This window comes from Phyllobates terribilis, unplaced genomic scaffold (assembly GCF_046119375.1).
Source record: "Phyllobates terribilis strain yellow unplaced genomic scaffold, ASM4611937v1 Scaffold_3__8_contigs__length_932513732, whole genome shotgun sequence".
NCBI classification, from domain to species: domain Eukaryota; kingdom Metazoa; phylum Chordata; class Amphibia; order Anura; family Dendrobatidae; genus Phyllobates; species Phyllobates terribilis.
In genome coordinates this window covers 382,298,915-382,315,495 of record NW_027362763.1, presented here as the reverse complement: position 1 = coordinate 382,315,495, position 16,581 = coordinate 382,298,915, and the positions used below count along the sequence as shown (strand labels likewise).

Sequence of the window (16,581 nt, the reverse complement as noted above, 5' to 3'; positions counted from 1 at the left end):
TAGATAATATCAGAGTGTTTAAGGACACCTTTCACCAAGTAGCATCCATGTCCAGGAGGAACAGTACAATGCACTGTCAAGAATTAATAATTCTAAAAACTGGAGAACACAAGTATTTATTACCACACAAGTGTCTGGAGAGCTGGGAGATCCCCAGACCTTTGGGAACCCCATCTGTATGGATGTACATTTGTTAGTATATTCACTGTCTGTAAAAGTCCCTCTCATTTCTATAAATGGCCCACTTTTCCGCTGCGTTCTTATTGATGGGGTGCATCCCATGGGTCAGCCTCTGCCTTGTAAACTTCTTCCTTTCACATACAATCAGCTTTGCATTGAACATTTGGTAACATTACAAAACAATATGAACATTTCCATGTGAATCCAGTTGCGATAGTGCAATGTGACATCCCAGCAACCCACCTTTTATGACAATCGTTCGCTTGAAGTGATTCCTTGCAGACATGTGTTTCAGGCATTCATCCCTTTGGTAAAACAGTAGAAAACAGCATGGACAGGCAAAACTTTGGATATGTAGTGAGGGTATGCGTCTTTCATGGCCATCAGACAACTTTGCCTACAAGAAAGTAAACGTGAAAACAGAACTTCAAAATCTAAACCCACTCACTAGTTATCAATGAAAAGGTAAAATGATCATATATCTAAAGTAAAAAACAAATGGATAGCCACAATGGAGAGTACGTCAGCCAGGATGAAATAGTCTACTTTATTAACATTTATTAATATTTCTATAAAGGCTAGAGAGGGGGTAAAGAGTTAACTCTGAAGAGGCTATCCAAACCACCACTAGGCAGCATTTAAAGGGGTTTTCCAGGCTCAAAGAAAATTTCTGCAGTCTTGTCTTGTACGCAATGCGAACACTGTACAGTTTTGGCTCCATATCCAGCACAGGTGGGAGGTCATGAACTAGATTCTCACTAATTTCCCTTAACAACTCTATTCCCTTCTATCTCCAGAACGAGTGAGCGGTCACATTGAGCTCATAGTTGCAGTCATGTGCCAACTAGATTCTCATCAGCTTCTTTAAATGCTATTGAATAAAGCGGCTGAGAATCTATAGCGGCCGAGTTCCTGACCTCCCACTTGGGCGGGGTATGGAGGAGAATCCCAACCATGTGTGCACACTGTCACCATTGGGCAGTCAGCAGTCTCTTAAACGGACAGCAGAAATTTCTGTTGAGCCTTCAAAATTCCATTAATGATCTGTCCTATTCATAGTTCATAGAACAGGAAGGGGAAACACTGTAACTTTGCCATATCACGAATACTTAACAAAATAAACTGAAGATTTATCGGTCAGAGAATAAATAACGGACACTAAGAACGCCTTATCAATACTCTATTAGACGCGTTTCCCTCAAGTGGGTCTCACGTGACGGGACAGGAGGACACAGCCCCTTCCTCATATAACACGGCCAGAATCAGACAGTTATGAAGCAGGCTCAGCTCAGATTCATACTTTCTTTTAGTGACCTATGAAAAAAATGTGAATCATAGGCCATTAAGGAGTTAATGGACTTTTCCAATCAATTACATTTATGGCATTTTAGTAGGAGAAGGGATATAAAATTATGATCATTGGTGTTTGATCTCTGGCATCTCACAAACTGCTTTAATTAAAAGGCTGCTGACCAAGAGGTCTACCCAATTAGCCCATGAACATGAAAGTATGTTTACTTAAAGAAGCACTCCTCCTATCAAATTTTTATCCTGTTAATATATTGCAGTCATCATATTATATAGCACTGTGTACTTACAATTGCTCATTTTGCCTTTCTACCAGATAATTCTTCTCTTTTACATTCGGTCTGACATCATGTGATTAAATCTGACAAGCTGAATCCTTCTAAGCTCTGCACGAGTCATCACTGCAAAATCCCTGGCAGGGGGGAGGGTTGTGGCGGAGCAGAGCAGTGGGGACAAGCGTTGAGGAGGCGGATGATTCACGCAAGGAAAATAGACTTCCTGTTCCTACATGGAGCTTAGAAGAATTCAGCTAGGTTTAATCATGTGATGCCATAAACCAAATGGAAAAGAGAAGAATTAGCTGAGTAGAAAGGCAAAATGAGCAATTGCAAGTACACAGTGCTATATAATATGATGACTGCAATATATTAATAAGAGAAAGACTTTGATGGGAGTGCTTCTTTAAGGCATGTGATTGCACAGGGCAACTGACAGTTCAGCTCAGTTATACTCCTTAGGATACTACGTTAAATAGTGCCCATGTCATTGAAGCAGATAGAGGGCAATCCATTGGTGGCACCCGGCATGCATGATGGCATGAGGTGGCTGAACAGTGACAAGCACATGAATTTGCACAAAGGGCAGGTCACATTCGCATATTGCAATGTGCTTTTTTTCTTACATATAACCACTTAACAAGTCTAAGGCTGAGCACTGATAATAAAAGGGTTTATAATACTTTGTTTATGAGCACAGGGTTTTTTTTTTAATAAATGTAAAAATAATAAAAAAAAATTTTTTAGCCCAATCCATAAAACTGAAGATTTTCATTTGTGTGAAAGAACCAACCTTTTCTGCAAGATGATCATTATACTCTTTTATGCTTCCAAATCGCTTGAGACACAGAACACAGGCATACGAGTTGTCACACACACCATGAAGAGCAATGGAGGGGTCACAGGGAGAATGATCGAACCTTGGAAAAAAAGAATATGGTAATGGTTAATGAACGGCGTATGGCAAATTACGCCCAATTCCTTTATAGTTTGGCTACATTAAAATTGCATTTGTGAGGTTCATTTAGAAGGTATGCTAGGATAGGCGCATCACACGGTTCGTGGTCCGTACAGCATACCAGTTTATATCAGACTAGATGGTGGCCCGATTCTAACGCATCGGGTATTCTAGAATATGTCTCCCGACGGTGGCGTACTTATTTTAAATCTGCCGCCAATAGTCACATCCCCCCCATAGTGGCCCATGCAGGATGTCACATCCCCCCTATATAATACCCCATGAAGGAAGTCATACCCCCCCCCATAGTAGCCCATGCAGGATGTCACATCCCCTCTCCCTTATAATGCCCCATGAAGGATGTCACATCCCCCCTCCCTTATAATGCCCCATGCAGGAAGTCACACCCCCCCTATATAATACCCCATGCAGGATGTCACATCCCGCCCCATAGTGCCCCATGCAGGATGTCACATCCCCAACCTCCCTTATAATGCCCCATGCAGGAAGTCACATCCCCCCTATATAATACCCCATGCAGGATGTCACACACCCCCCTCGCTTATAATGGCCCCTCCACGATGTCACACACACCCCACTCCACCATTTAATGCCCTATGCCCCCATACAATAAAAAAAAATATCCAATACTCACCTCACTTCCCAGCTGCTGCTCGGGACTCCAGCGTAGCCGGCATCTTCCCGCTGCACGCTGTGACCGCTCAGGAGCGAGCGCAAAGACGTCACAGCGCTCTCTGACCTGAGACGTCACAGAGCAGCAGCGGAAGACACAGGAGCAGCTGCGGAGGCACGGGGACGGGTAAGTATGGCGCCGGGTGCCGGGGCCCTGAGCAAGCGGGGGGAGGGGAGGGGAGGGGAGGAGAGTGGAGGTGAGGAGAGTGGAGGGGAGGAGAGTGGAGGGGAGGAGAGTGGAGGGGAGGAGAGTGGAGGGGAGGAGAGTGGAGGGGAGGAGAGTGGAGGGGAGGAGAGTGGAGGGGAGGAGAGTGGAGGGGAGGAGAGTGGAGGGGAGGAGAGTGGAGGGGAGGAGAGTGGAGGGGAGGAGAGTGGAGGGGAGGAGAGTGGAGGGGAGGAGAGTGGAGGGGAGGAGAGTGGAGGGGAGGAGAGTGGAGGAGAGGAGAGTGGAGGAGAGGAGAGTGGAGGAGAGGAGAGTGGAGGGGAGGAGAGTGGAGGGGAGTGGAGGGGAGGAGAGTGGAGGAGAGTGGAGGGGAGGAGAGGGGAGGGGGAGGGGAGGAAAGTGGAGGGGGAGGGGAGGAGAGTGGAGGGGGAGGGGAGGAGAGTGGAGGGGGAGGGGAGGAGAGTGGAGGGGGAGGGGAGGAGAGTGGAGGGGGAGGGGAGGAGAGTGGAGGGGGAGGAGAGTGGAGGGGGAGGGGGAGGAGAGGGGAGGGGGAGGAGAGGGGAGGGGGAGGAGAGTGGAGGGGGAGGGGGAGGAGAGTGGAGGGGGGAGGGGAGGAGAGTGGAGGGGGAGGAGAGGAGAGTGGAGGGGGAGGAGAGGAGAGTGGAGGGGGGAGGAGAGGAGAGTGGAGGGGGGAGGAGAGGAGAGTGGAGGGGGGAGGAGAGGAGAGTGGAGGGGGGAGGAGAGGAGAGTGGAGGGGAGGAGAGGAGAGTGGAGGAGAGGGGAGAGGAGGAGAGGTCACACTTGCCGTCGGGAGATAAGCAGCTGTAGCCGCTGATCTCCTGACAGTAGCCGCATGGAGGTCAGCGGCTCCTCCGGTCGGGGGACTTATGCTGCGAGCAGCCGGCTGCATCGCCGCTGACCTCCGTGCGGCAGATGAGCCGCTAACGGCCGCCATCTTTTTCTGAAATGCCGCGTCGCTGATTGGCCGTGACCGGACCAATCAGCGACGCAGGATTTCCTAGACAGAAGGACAGACAGACAGACGGGATAAGACAATTATATATATTAGATAGGGCCGGCAGCCATCCCGAAATTCCATACAGCATCTAAGTATGTCATGATTGACACACTACAGTTATAGAGGACAACCCCTGTGGACCAATTACATATTAAAGGGGTTGTCCCCTTTCAGAAAGTTCCAGAGAGCAATTTACTCACCGTCCACCTCTGAGTGTCCACCGCTGCTCCTGATGTCTCTGTGTGCAGAACTGACATCACGTTGACAGCACGGCAGCCAATCATTGAGCTCAGTAACTCTGAGCAGGGAGAGGTGCTGAGCTCGGTGATTGGCTGTCACGCTGTCGACAGAAATGCAGCCAAGGTCAGACACCAGGAACCGTGACAGACACCAAGCTGTGGACCGGGGATGGAGAGTAAAGCTCGGTAGTTTTTTTGGGGTTTTTTTTTTTTATAACAAACTGCTCCCAGGAACAGGAAGTTTCTAAAAGGGAACAACCCCTTTAATAATTTTACCATTCACAACACAATGGCACTCTTCACAATTAGTTTTTAATATACTGATTATATTTAAAAAAATAAAGACCGTGATAAATCACCTTAAAATTGAGGCCATAAATATGATTAACACAAACCAAACATTAGTTTCTAGATAATTTTAAATCACAATATTTATTTTTCACAAATATAAACCAATTTCATCCTGGTTGCCATGATTATATCAAACATGTGTACAAAAACAAAAAGTTACACAGTCAGGTTCCTTTCAGTTAACAAGGAGTGGGGGGGAGGGGTGGGGGTCCAAGGCATCCAATTCCAAAAAAAGGCCAAATGCTATAACATTTAAAGGGAATCTCTCAGCAGCATGATGTAGTGGCAGAGACCCTGATTCCAGTGATGTACCGCTTGCTTGATGCAGATTTGATAAAATCACTTTTCTCTGCTGTAGATCCAGCAGCTTTCTGTGTACACTGCATATGTAGAAAGCCGCCAATCAGTGATAGGAGCAGGGTTCTACAGAGTAGGAGGACTACATGCCATGAGACAACTAGTCCTGTAGTGATAATCTCCTGCTGATAAAACACTGATTGTATTAAAACTGCAACAAACAGCTCAGTGAGCGGCATCGCTGGAATCTGAGTCTGTGCCCCTATATAATGTTATCGGATTACATAGCAAAAACCTGCTGACAGGTTCACTTTACTGTTAGCTATGATATAAATGGGTCAGAACAGACAGTGCATTGCAACTTTTTGAGAACAGGGTTGCATAGACAGATCTGTCAAAGTGCAAATTTGTGGATCACTGTACACCACCAAAATCACCTATAATTGGCATATGAGCATAAGAACTGGACCATGGAGTCAAGGAAGAAGGTGGCCAGATCTGAATAATGTCTGTCTTTACATCATGACAAGGTCCCGGTACCTGTGTTCCTTAAGACATGGCACTATGTGGTAGAGTAGAAAGAAAACAGACGGAGAGCGCGCAATGCCATGGACAATGCCCTACTGGTAAACCTCATGTGGAAACATCTGTGGTGCCTCACCTCGGAGCTGCTGACATCTTGGTGCTGGATACAAGACACCGGTGGAGGTCTTCTAGAGTACATGCCTCAACAAGTCAGAGCCGACTGGTGTGTGGGTAACATCACGGCATGGTCGGGACATACACACTGTGTGATCACAGCCTCACAGTGTACTGTGCGGACTAGATAAAGCATTGACGTGATCAGAAAGTTCTCCAGGTGGTTGTTTCTGCTGTATAGGTTCAGACTTTTTTTTTTACAAACCTTAATCAGATGTCTGGAAAAGTCACAGAATTTTCTGCAACACTCAATACTAATAATAGCAACCAGAATGAAAACATCCATGGATTCCTTCACCCGAGCAAACAAGGATTATGATAGAAACAGTCTAAGCAGCCCTGCATATAAGTGAAGAAGTGACAGATGTCACCCTGGAGGACATCTTGTGCTCATCTTACCGTTTCAGGTGACCTAACAGCAGCTGTCCGTTGTCAAAGCTCCGTTCACAGTTCATAACAGGACATGTGATTGGCTGACTCCTCACGGGATTGGCTTCATGGGATCTAGAGAACTGTCGGCTGCTGGCAGAAACGCTGCCGGGTTTAAGGCCTGGAATTTAAACATATGAAATATTTACCATGTCAGATGCATCACACTAAAAAGGAAAACTGGTGAATTAAAGGTGAGCAATTAATTTGTGCGACCCTGGTCCATTGTCCTGTCCAGTCGTCCTGGCAGTCTGTCTTCACTTCTGCACCTGGCATCCTACAACCGACTAATGACTAAAATGTACATGACATCACCCGGTCACAAAAGACCATGCCAGGCGCAGACGTGAAGAGGAACAGTCTGGACGCCGGTCCAATTGCTCAACTCTATCAACTTTGCTTTTTTATTGCTTGAAAACCTTAATGCATTTTCCACCTTTTTCCTAGCAATACTTTGATGCTCTTCTGGCTTATGCTTGTCAGTAATCAGTCAGACCCGGCCCTTAGATTTAGTTACTCTATTAGGCACTTGATTAACAAAGCTACCAGTTTGCACCCCACTGACACTAGTAGGCTAATGGAGGGAGCCCCATTATTACCCCATAAACCCAGAGATCCACATACCTTTAGGATAAAAATTTGAATGTACCAGACGGCAGTACATTGGAGTCACAGAAATAACAAAGGTTTAGGTTAAGACATGGGGTTGATTATATGTCCAAGTGTTGATGGTCTAACCCTGGAGGTCAGTTTTGATTAACAGCCCATGGAAGTCAGAGGCCGTACAGGGACAGAGTTTAGTATAACTGCTCCTGGAAGTCAGAGGCCGTACAGGGACAGAGTTTAGTATAACTGCTCCTGGAGGTCAGAGGCCGTACAGGGACAGAGTTTAGTATAACTGCTCCTGGAGGTCAGAGGCCGTACAGGGACAGAGTTTAGTATAACTGCTCCTGGAGGTCAGAGGCCGTACAGGGACAGAGTTTAGTATAACTGCTCCTGGAGGTCAGAGGCCGTACAGGGACAGAGTTTAGTATAACTGCTCCTGGAGGTCAGAGGCCGTACAGGGACAGAGTTTAGTATAACTGCTCCTGGAGGTCAGAGGCCGTACAGGGACAGAGTTTAGTATAACTGCTCCTGGAGGTCAGAGGCCGTACAGGGACAGAGTTTAGTATAACTGCTCCTGGAGGTCAGAGGCCGTACAGGGACAGAGTTTAGTATAACTGCTCCTGGAGGTCAGAGGCCGTACAGGGACAGAGTTTAGTATAACTGCTCCTGGAGGTCAGAGGCCGTACAGGGACAGAGTTTAGTATAACTGCTCCTGGAGGTCAGAGGCCGTACAGGGACAGAGTTTAGTATAACTGCTCCTGGAGGTCAGAGGCCGTACAGGGACAGAGTTTAGTATAACTGCTCCTGGAGGTCAGAGGCCGTACAGGGACAGAGTTTAGTATAACTGCTCCTGGAGGTCAGAGGCCGTACAGGGACAGAGTTTAGTATAACTGCTCCTGGAGGTCAGAGGCCGTACAGGGACAGAGTTTAGTATAACTGCTCCTGGAGGTCAGAGGCCGTACAGGGACAGAGTTTAGTATAACTGCTCCTGGAAGTCAGAGGCCGTACAGGGACAGAGTTTAGTATAACTGCTCCTGGAGGTCAGAGGCCGTACAGGGACAGAGTTTAGTATAACTGCTCCTGGAGGTCAGAGGCCGTACAGGGACAGAGTTTAGTATAACTGCTCCTGGAAGTCAGAGGCCGTACAGGGACAGAGTTTAGTATAACTGCTCCTGGAGGTCAGAGGCCATACAGGGACAAAGTTCAGCATAACTGCTCCTGGAGGTTAGAGGCCGTACTGGGACAGTTTTGTATAACTGCTCCTGGAGGTCAGAGGCCGTACAGGGACAAAGTTCAGCATAACTGCTCCTGGAGGTCAGAGGCCGTACAGGGACAGAGTTCAGTATAACTGCCCGGGGGGGGGTCAGAGGCCATACAGGGACAGAGTTTTGTATAACTGCTCCTGGAGGTCAGAGGCCGTACAGGGACAAAGTTCAGCATAACTGCTCCTGGAGGTCAGAGGCCGTACAGGGACAGTTTTGTATAACTGCCCGGGGAGGTCAGAGGCCATACAGGGACAGTTTTGTAAAACTGCTCCTGGAGGTTAGAGGCCGTACAGGGACAGAGTTTAGTATAACTGCCCGAGGGGGGGGGGGGTCAGAGGCCATACAGGGACAGTTTTGTATAACTGCTCCTGGAGATTAGAGGCCGTACAGGGACAGAGTTTAGTATAACTGCCCGAGGGGGGGGGGGGGGGGGGTCAGAGGACATACAGGGACAGTTTTGTATAACTGCTCCTGGAGGTTAGAGGCCGTACAGGGACATTTTTGTATAACTGCCCGGGGAGGTCAGAGGCCGTACAGGGGCAGAGATGACGAAACAGGCTGTGATTTTGCCTCCTTATATCACCTGCAAGTTCACCCCTCTCTTACACACAGCACCAAGACATAAAACTACTCATGCTGCTCTCAAACTAAGCTCAAAAGACCTTATTTTGTAGCCCCAGGAAGAGAGTAAAGTTGTGACATATTACGTCTGACAGTGAGAAGACAAGCTGGGCAAATAGAACTGAATTAGTAATAGGGAAAACGGTGGTAACCCATGAGCCAAGGGCTATTTATTTTACTCACATGTATAGCGCCATTAAATTCCACAGCGCTTTACAGACATTATGGGCACTGTCCCCATTGGGGCTCATAATCTACATTCCCTATCAGTATGTCTTTGGAGTGTGGGAGGAAACCAGAGAACCCAGAGGAAACCCACACAAACACGGGGAGAACATACAAACTCCTTTGCAGATGTTTTCCTTGGTTGGTTCTGAACCCAGGACCCCAAAGCTGCAAGGCTGCAGTGCTAACCACTGAGCTCACATTGGGAATGATAAATGCAGCCTGAACCATGGCCAGCAAATATCAGGCATTGGCTGTATTTCAGCCATGTATGCTTCTACCCACCCTCTGCCTGGACTGACATGCACAGAGAGAGACCCATCACTGAAGGGAAGCAGCTGGGGACAGATCTTTTCAACTAGTCACAGGATTGCAGAGTCAAATATATACATTCGGTATGGAAAGTATTCAGACCCCTTTAAATTTTTCACTCTTTGTTTCATTGCAGCCATTTGGTAAATTCTAAAAAGTTAATTTTTTTCTCATTAAAGTGCACTCTGTACCCCATCTTGACTGAAAAAAACAAATGTAGAAATTTTTGCCAATTTATTAAAGAAAAACTGAAACATCACATGGTCCTAAGTATTCAGACCCTTTGCTCAGTATTGAGTAGAAGCACCCTTTTGAGCTAGTAAAGCCATGAGTCTTCTTGGGAATGATGCAACAAGCTTTTCACAGCTGGATTTGGCGATCCTCTGCTATTCTTCCTTGCAGATCCTCTCCAGTTCCGTCAGGTTGGCAGGTGAATGTTGGTGGACAGCCATTTTCAGGTCTCTCCAGAGATGCTCAATTAGGTTTAGGTCAGGGCTCTGGCTGGGCCAGTCAAGAATGGTCACATAGTTGTTCTGAAGCCACTCCTTTGTTATTTTAGCTGTGTGCTTAGGGTCATTGTCTTGTTGGAAGGTGAACCTTCGGCCAAGTCTGAGGACCAGAGCACTCTGGAAGAGGTTTTCATCCAGGATATCGCTGTACTTGGCCGCATTCATGTTTCCTTCAATTGCAACCAGTCGTCCTGTCCCTGCAATTGAAAAACATCTCCATAGCATGATGCTGCCACCACCATGTTTCACTGTTGGGATTGCATTGGGCAGGTGATGAGCAGTGCCTGGTTTTCTCCGCACATACCGGTTAGAACGTTTTGGTGATAACTCTTTCTTTGTCTCATCAGACCAGAGAATCTTATTTCTCACAGTCTGGGAGTCCTTCATGTGTTTTTGAGCAAACCTTATGCGGGCTTTCATATGTCTTGCACAGAGAAGAGGCTTCCGTCGAGCCACTCTGCCATAAAGGCCCGACTGGTGGAGGACTGCAGTGATAGTTGACTTTGTGGAACTTTCTCCCATCTCCCTATTGCTTCTCTGGAGCTCAGCCTCAGTGATCTTGGGGTTATTCTTTACCTCTCTCACCAACGCTCTTCTCCCACGATTGCTCAGCTTGGCTTGACGGCCAAGTCTAGGAAGACTTCTGGTGGTCCCAAACTTCTTCCATTTAAGGATTATGGAGGCCACTGTGCTCTTAGGAACCTTGAGTAATGCAGAAATTCATTTGTAACCTTGGCCAGATCTGTGCCTTGCCACAATTCTGTCTCTGAGCTCCTTGGGCAGTTCCTTTGAGCTCATGATTCTCATTTGGTCTGACATGCACTGTGAGCTGTGAGGTCTTCTATAGACAGGTGTGTGCTTTTCCAAAACAAGTCCTATCAGTTTAATTAAACACAGCTGGACTCCAATGAAGAAGTAGAACCATCTCAAGGCGGATCACAAGGAAATGGACAGCATGTGACTTAAATATGAGTGTCTGAGCAAAGGGTCTGGATACTTATGACCATGTGATATTTCAATTTTTCTTATTAATAAATTTGCAAAAATTTCTACATTTCTGGGGTTTTTTCAGTCAAGATGGGGTGCAGAGTGCACTTTAATGGGAAAAAAAATGAACTTTTTAGAATTTACCAAATGGCTGCAATGAAACAAAGAGTGAAAAATTTAAAGGGGTCTGAATACTTTCCGTACCCAATGTATAGCTGAAATCATACAGCGGGTCTGATACATGCTGCACGTACATTGGGCAGGGTGTATCAGCTGCCAGATTCACTGTTATTACAAATTAGCAGTATGCGGGAAGTCACCTCCCAACTTAGTTTTTCTCTCATGCGTTATCCATATTTCATTTGTTCTTTGCCATTTGAAAACTGAATGAGGTATACTGACTTAACCTTTTATTTCCATTGATACATAGATTAGCTTCTTAGCAATGGATGTTAAAAAAAAAATTGAAAATGGATGTCTTCTGTTTTTCATCTATTTTTGACAGATCCCCAAACACTTAAAAGTCCGAGTCTGATCTGCTAAGTGGACGAGAACAGACCATGAGCTGAGCATGAGAGATCTATTAAAAAATGGATGTGTGAATGGTTTCATTAAAACCATTGGGTCAGTATGGTGTTCGTTTTTAAAGCAGATGTGTGAATGAAGCCATATCCATCTGCTGTCTTCTGTCCATGGAGAACATTTTTTGCATTAATTTACTTATTCTGCTTACCTGGCATTTTCAGCCACTCATGGACACACATTTTTGCAGCATGTTTGCCAGAAAGATCATTGATAAATTCCAACTCCTGTAAACCATGAGCATGGTGAAAGTTTAACTTTTCCTGCAACAAGAAAAAAAACATATATATATCCTCTGTAAAAAAACATACTAAGCAAAAATGAACTACAAAAGCAGCAGTATTCTATAAAGCAGCAGTCATGTACAATGTCTTCCCATTTTACAGCATTTTACGTCTCCAGTGCTTGGCTCCTGCCTACTGACGCCCAGGCTCTTATCACAAACTTCCCCCATTCTCTCTTTAATACATTTTACACTTGCTAAATAAACATGCAATGTTACGCAAAAGTAGCTCCATCAACATTACAGAAAGTCACTGTTAGCTGCTCATCAAAAAAATGAAATTAACTCGCCTGAAACGCCTTGTTTTTTTCAGCCGTTTGCTTTTTTTGTACTTCAACGTGGCGTGCAAGACGATCAAGAGTTGATGCCACCCGATCCTTCTGACGGTCAACATGGTCCTTTATGGTTTGCTACGAATCAGAAGAAATGTAGATATCAAAATCATGAATAGAAAATATGAATTTATCCTGAACACCACATGGCAACTCCTTTTAGGACACTGTTTTAGCATGCTGAAGAAATAGACTGACTGTGCCCCCGGGAGCCATGACCAAGCCAAGTGTGGCTGACTGCAATGCAAGGGCTGCCAAAGGTCATTAAACAATTCTGGGCATCCAGCATTACTGCAGATACACTGAGTGCTTCCCTTGGTCCCCATAGTATCAGTCTCTGCAGAGGAAAATGATTTGTACTACACCACTATCATGTAAGCCCCGCATAGCTTCCTTATACTTACATTTACATATTCTTCATCATCACTACTAAGCAGGTCAACGCATTCCAGAACAGGTCTCAACTGGCCTTCCTGTACAGGAAAACATGGAAAAATCAATTCTTCATGGCACCGACAGCATTAAAATTCATTTCAGCCCCAGACTGGCGATTTAACTAAATACAGGGCATCAAGGTGGCTCAGTGGTTAGCACAGTCGCTAGGCAGAGCTGGGAGCAGGGGTTGTATGTTCGCCCTGTGTTTGCATGGGTTTCCTCCCCCAGCCCAAAGACAAACTGATATAGGATTTAGATTGTGAGCCCCAATGGGAACAGTAATGGTAATGTAAGCAGAGAGCTGTGGAATTAATGGCGCTATATAAGTAAAATAAATGTTATCGTCAAATGTGCTATTAAGTAACTGTAATATCTCCTGAAAAGGCCCTAAGGTTTATTTTTTTTGCAAAAGTCAGGCCTGACCTTCCAAGTTCTGGGATCCCTACATGCATAGCGGTATCCACAATGCTCTGAGGCCGCTTGCAGTGACCCGGCGCTGCCGCATCGTTTAGTAAGTGGTGACTGAACAGTAACTGCTCTAATGATGTTCCTGTTTAGTCCGTGCTTAGTAACCAATATGGTAGCGCTTGGTTAGTGAAAAAGTGAGCCCTCGGGATAACACACAAAGTTTAGTGGGGCAGTAATAGAGAACCACGGCTTTTCATACAGGTGCCCAGGTAGGATTCTATCCCATAATGTAGTGAAGGTGAAACTTGGCACTCAGATGGAAATGCACTTTCATCCAGTCTGTAGCGGTGGATACTGCCTTCATGCCACTGCGCTTGTCTTCTCGGATGCTTTTTCTCTGGGCAATCCGATTTCTGATTGAAGTCTAGTGTGTAGAATGAAATGTCTTTTTTTGCTTTGAGATTGCAGTCATTAATAAAGATCCAATCAATCATCCGAGTGCCAAGTTTAGTGGGGCAAAACGCAACAACACGATCCTTTTAAAGGGAACCTGTTATGTCCTATCTACTATGTAAACTGCCCCCATTGCGTTGTTAGTGATGCAATGTGCATCACTAACACGCTTTTTTCATTAAAATTGGTGCTAATATCATGAGTCTATAACATTTTATATACTTATATCCTACCTGCTCGTTCAGTCATAAGGGTGTGATCCTCGCATTCAGTCAGGGCTGGCACCGCCCACGCATTTGAATTCTGCTCCCTGCTTGCGCTGATGTAAGTGGGGCGTTTGCGCAGTAAGTCATGGCCAGCCGCGGCTCCCTGCGCATGCGTGGTGACGAGCGGCCGCACACAGTAAAGCTGGGAACTTCACTGCACACGTGCGGGGAGCTGCGGCCGGACATGACATACTGCGCAAGTGCCCCACATAAACAAGCACCCACTGACTATTCCACCTGTGTCCGTCATAAAAACGAAAAGTACCTTATGCAGCAGTCAGGCATAATATGTAAAAAGGTAATAATTCCCCGTGACACAATATGGTAAGAAATGAGCCCCTGTGGACAGCGATCTCCATACATTTCTATGGGAGTTGAGAATTTTCTGGAAATAGCCGGTCAGCTGAGCCGTTTTTTTTCCTGCAACTCCAGTAGAAGTGAATGGAGAGAGCTGACATAACCACGGACACTGTGTGCACCATAATGCCAGCACTTACACGGACAAACTCAATCTCCTCTTCACTATTGTGGTTTTCTGCTGACGTTTCTTTGTCAGGCGTCTCCATGGCCGTGGAGGATGTTCCTTCTGAAAAAGAAGAAAAATAGAACCTTAAAGACGTTCAAGGATTGCACGCAGGGTCTTCCTATTTATTACAATGGAGGCACAAATGAGCGGGACAAGGTCAGGACATTGAAATCACAGCGACACATTGTGACATGGATTTCCTACGGTGTCGTGTTGTGACCGGCAATAAAGTCACAAATGTGTTGGATTTTTTGTCGATAGTCACACAGGACTCACGTGACATTTTATTTACACCAAATCAGAGCTGTAAAATAGTCGTCCGGTAGCAAGTCACAAAACACTTCCACCAATGCGTCTGTAACGCAACACTGTAGAACAGCTGTTGCCCCAGCACTGGGACCCTTTTCTATAGGCTGAAGATGAGAGACAGCCACAAGTTACAATGGCCATAATACCATCATATGGCTAGCACACAAACCCCTGCAGGGACTGAGGTGTGCGGTGGAGGAACATAGTCATTGCCAAAAACAGTTGAAAATGTTCCATTCTGTCCCTCCAAGGCCACGCCTAGCCCCCACCCCCAACATCTGTCCCTACAAGGCCACGCTTAGCACCCCCCCCCATCTGTCCCTGCAAGGCCACGCCTAGCCCCCCCATCTGTCCCTGCAAGGCCACGCCTAGCCCCCCCCAACGAGTGTCCCTGCAAGGCCACGCCTAGCCCCCCCAAAATCTGTCCCTGCAAGGCCACGCCTAGCCCCCCAACATCTGTCCCTACAAGGCCACAACTAGCTCCAAATATATGTCCCATACAAGCTGACATAACTACTGAACAATGTAACCAGTTATAGTTACAGGTCACCAGCTATGATCGGCGGTGTCCGTGTGGACCCCTCCCCCACATTGGAATAGAAGCGCTCCGCTGAGTGCTGGGCCCCTTCATCTCTATTCGAGCACTGTACGGATACATAGGACGCCCGTCCCCCCGCTAAGATGATGGGGGGGGGGGGGGGGGGAATCGGCCTTCGTCACCCAATGCCCAGCACACCACACACATCTGGGCATCAGACGCAGCCCTGATCTGTCTTCGCTGCCAGAGGGCGGGGGGGCTACACATCAGGGGCCATAGTAACATGGGGCCACACACAGATCTGTTAGCAGCACACGCCAGGCTCTCTTACAATCCGGCACATGGGGCAGTGCTGATCCCGGATTACTGGGTATAACTCCACATCTCACCAGTGTGTGCACGGTGGGATGCAGGAAGCACTGCACACCAATTATGAGATACAGCCCGAGGACTCACACTTCCCCACCCGTTACCGGTAGCCGCTCCTTCTTGCGGGTGTTTACTATCACAGCTTCCCGCGTTACCTGCACGCTGACAACCCGAGCGTCACTGCGAAAGCGACAAGCAGGGAATGCTGGGAAATGTAGTCCCGTGACACTGACAGCGCCACGTGCCGGCAGGGGGCGGGGTCTCCGGGGCCGGCGGGTCACTAGATGGTGGTAGGGGCCGGGTGTAGCTGCACGGTGCGGCTGAGGACCCTGGAGGGCTCTGTGCTATTATCACCGTCACTTTCACTGGTCATGTCTTATTAACCCCTTCCCGACATTGTTTGTTTTTGCATTCTACACCCCATCCCCCGTCTTCCAGGCTCCACAGCCCCTGTATGTGACGCGCCCCCTGGGCCTGTGCTGCTGCTGCTGTGCAGGGGGAATACCCGGAGCCGGATCGCTGGGGGTTGTAGTTCTCCATGGCGGTGACCCGGTCCGTGCCCAGGGTGGTCAAACCAGTGGCAGTCTAAATGTTGTAATAAGTGTCCGACTACGCCATCCGTGGATTGCGGTCAGTGGGGACCGCCGCTGCGCTGCCGATCGCTGAGGCTGATGTTGGTTGCGCAGCCGAGTATGGGATAACTCCCCACGGGAGGAGTATTGCCTCAGGGCAGCTAATGTGAGAGATGATGGGAGTGATGGTCTGAGGGCCCCAGAGCTAATGGTGCAGTAGCAGCAAGGAATCACAGAGACGGGAGGTGAAGTTCAGGGTCTTTACTGATGGTACAAGGCAGACCCTCCCGGGAGTACTGGCTAGTATAAGGGGCCTGGTCAGTCTGCGAGCAAGCAGGAGTTCCCCTGGCCAGGTGGAGTTGTAGGCCTCCCC

The 16,581-nt window shown here is 47.3% G+C and overlaps 1 protein-coding gene across 5 annotated transcripts in view; it reads right to left on the bottom strand.

Annotated features, from left to right (window-relative positions):
- The window catches only part of ZNF451 (zinc finger protein 451), a 38,761-nt gene extending 22,851 nt beyond the window's left edge, over nt 1-15,910 (bottom strand). For 2 of the 5 annotated variants that reach the window (XM_073675464.1, XM_073675468.1), the window contains exons 1-8: nt 15,724-15,840; nt 14,392-14,480; nt 12,737-12,805; nt 12,291-12,410; nt 11,869-11,980; nt 6,581-6,731; nt 2,557-2,683; nt 424-577 (exon numbers count right to left, since the gene is read on the bottom strand). In XM_073675464.1, the coding sequence (XP_073531565.1) occupies nt 424-577; nt 2,557-2,683; nt 6,581-6,731; nt 11,869-11,980; nt 12,291-12,410; nt 12,737-12,805; nt 14,392-14,460 (802 nt within the window). In that variant the 5' untranslated portion in view covers nt 14,461-14,480; nt 15,724-15,840. Of the gene's footprint in view, nt 1-423; nt 578-2,556; nt 2,684-6,580; nt 6,732-11,868; nt 11,981-12,290; nt 12,411-12,736; nt 12,806-14,391; nt 14,481-15,656 lie in introns of all 5 variants that reach the window. The other 3 variants (XM_073675465.1, XM_073675467.1, XM_073675466.1) reach the window with 3 other exon arrangements.
- Nucleotides 15,911-16,581: the final 671 nt, after the last annotated feature.